This window comes from Protobothrops mucrosquamatus, unplaced genomic scaffold, assembly GCF_001527695.2.
Source record: "Protobothrops mucrosquamatus isolate PMUCROS unplaced genomic scaffold, P.Mucros_1.0 scaffold3731, whole genome shotgun sequence".
Lineage (NCBI taxonomy): Eukaryota > Metazoa > Chordata > Lepidosauria > Squamata > Viperidae > Protobothrops > Protobothrops mucrosquamatus.
The window spans coordinates 10,468-13,190 of record NW_015389684.1 but is presented as its reverse complement, the minus strand read 5'-3'; the positions used below and the strand labels follow the sequence as shown (position 1 = coordinate 13,190).

The 2,723-nt window shown below is 48.1% G+C and overlaps 1 protein-coding gene across 1 annotated transcript in view; it reads left to right on the top strand.

Annotated features, from left to right (window-relative positions):
- PLXNB1 (plexin B1) overlaps positions 1-2,723 on the top strand; it is a gene marked incomplete at both ends in the record, with an annotated part of 110,001 nt that overhangs the window by 97,681 nt on the left and 9,597 nt on the right. The window contains 2 exons of the mRNA XM_029286456.1: positions 408-585; positions 869-972. Coding sequence (XP_029142289.1) covers positions 408-585; positions 869-972 — 282 coding nt within the window. The remainder of the gene's footprint in view (positions 1-407; positions 586-868; positions 973-2,723) is intronic.

Below are 2,723 nucleotides of genomic sequence, written 5' to 3'. Positions count from 1 at the left end.
AAAGTTTGTAAGTCCCTCCCCACCCCCCAAATTCATCTGCAGTGTCACCTATCCCTCAGTGATTTTCATTCTGGCCAAATCATATTCATGACAGGGAGTGGGGAGGGAAGCCACCCTCCCACCCTCCTTTTCACTGGCTCTCTGATAGCTGATCACATCATTTCCACTCTTGCATGGCTGGCACATACCAACTGGGTCACGGGGAAGGAGTGTTGCATAAGCCATGAGCCAAATCAGTGACTATGAGGATAAAATGGAAGCAACGTGTACCTCCAATTAATTAATTCGTTCGGTTCTAATCTAAGACAACAGAAGGAGCCACCAGCACTCCTGTGGTTGCCAGAAGCTAAGAAGAAGAAGAAGGGGAATACACTGAATCAGTTGGTCTTGATTTCTTGTTTTTGCAGACATTAACTGCGCTGTCGCAAGCAGGGAACACAGGGGGAGGAACGGAGGACAGCCAGGGAGTGTTGGTGAAGGGTCTGGATTGCGACACAATCACCCAAGTGAAAGAGAAGATCCTGGACCAGCTCTACAAAGGGACACCTTATTGCCATCGACCTGACCCGGACTCGCTTGACTTGGGTGAGTCAAAGACTGCTGGAAGGGCCACCTTGAGTAAGACCCCCCCCCAAAGTGGGAGACCACTGGCCAGTGTCCCATGGCAGCACTGTCCAGGTTGCTAGGAAACTGCACACCAGTATCCCATCCATTTCCGAAGCAATCCAAATGAGCCAATAGGAAGGCCCTGAGGGAAGGATCACTTGACTTAACTGTAGCCAGTGGTATGCCGGATGAACAAATGTGGAATTTTGCAGAGTGCTGCTCCCAAACAAGTTGCTATTTGTCTTGTATGTGTTGACAACAGAATGGCGGTCTGGGCTGGCTGGGCATCTCATCCTCTCTGATGAAGATGTGACTTCAATCGTCCAGGGCAGCTGGAAGAGGCTCAACACACTGCAACACTATAAGGTGAGGGAAGCCCTCCTACTTTTATGGCCCTCTCTGCGGCGGTTAGCTTAACTCGGGATAAGACCAGCTCTTGGCCTTTTCTCAGTAAGCATCTTTCTGCTCCTGGAACCTTCCAAAAGGTAAGAGGGTTAAGGCAAGGAGTTTTTTGGTCTTCTCTGCCTCAGAAGTCCATGAAAATACTCTCCCTTAGAATTAGACTACAGAGAGCCTAGCAATTAAGATTCTGGGCTTGTTGACTGGAAGGTTGGCAGTTCGAGACCCAATCACCGCATGATGGGGTGAGTGTTCTGTCCCAGCCTACGTGAGTCCTTGTTAAACTCACAAGGAGAAACCTCTCTTCCAACAAGCAGGCTGGAACTGAGTTGTTATTATTTACAGACCTGAAAAATGTCCAAAGGCAAAGGCAAAGAAAACACAAATTCAATGAAACTTGATTTCTTCCAAACGGAAATTGTCCAAAGGCAAATGCAAACAAAACACAAATTCAATGAAACCTGATCTCTTCCAAACGGTTGCCTTCAGCGACCAGCACCTCCCACACCTTCCCTTTTATTATGCAGCCCAAGGCGTGGCTTCCTAATGCCTTCTCCTTTGCCTTTGGAGCCGCCCCATTGCCTTCCTCTGTCCAACTCTCGTTGCCTGTCGGCATTTGCAAGCATCCATGATGTCTTTCAGCTGTGAGTCCTCACAGTCTGACTCAGCCTCCCAGCACAGCTGTGTCTCAGCCTGAGCACGAGTGGAGGGGCCAGGCTCCTCGTCAGACTGTAAGTCTTGGAGCTCATCAGAGCCTTCCTCTGACTCTGATGTCACTCCAGGCCCCTCCTCCTCCTCTGATTCCCCAGACTCAGCTACCGGGTCCACTGGCTGACGAGGAATCACAACAGTGAGCTCCCGTTACTTCCCTCAGCTCCTGCCCACCGAGCAGCTCAAAAGCATGGACATGCAAGTAGATAAATAGATACCACATCAATGGGAAGGTAATAGTATTTTGTGTGCCTTGGCATAGATATTGCCATGGCCACGGAAGCATATTCAGACATCGCTGGCTCCCTCAGCTAGGAAATGGACATGAGCACCGCCCTCTTAAGTCAGACACGACTGGACAGGGAAACCTTTACCTTTTGTTACTCTTCCATTTACTGACTGTTCAAAATTACGGCGGTGTTGAAAAAAAGCGACTTAACGGCTGATCCTCATACTTTACTGCCATTCCAGTGCCCCCCATGGTCACATGATCAGAATTGGGGCGCTTAGTAACCAATATGTATTTTCAGCAGTTGCAGCATGATGGGCTCATGTGATTTTTAAATTTTATTAAAATTGTTTTCTTTTATTTCCCGTCTGTATTATTTCTATAAATATTTGCCATTTGCAGCTTTCCCAGATAGCTTCCAGCAAGTCAATGGGGAAAGCCTGATTCGTTTAACAACCCCGTGGTTTACTTAACCGTGATTCACTTAACAACTTCGGCAAAAAAAAAAAAAGCTTGCAAAATTGGCCGTGATTCAAAACAACCACCTTGCTTAACAACAGACACTCTGTTCTAGTTTGCGATTACCGTATTTATCGGCGTATAACGCGCACAGGCGTATAACACGCACCTTCATTTTAAGAGGGAAATTTCAAGAAAAAAAAAGCGCCGGCTCGAGAGCGAAAGCAAAAGGGGAGGGGGAGTGGGGCTTCGTTCACACGTGGATCCCCATGCTCGTATTTATTTACCGTATTATGCCCCGGCTGGCGGCGGCGGCAGC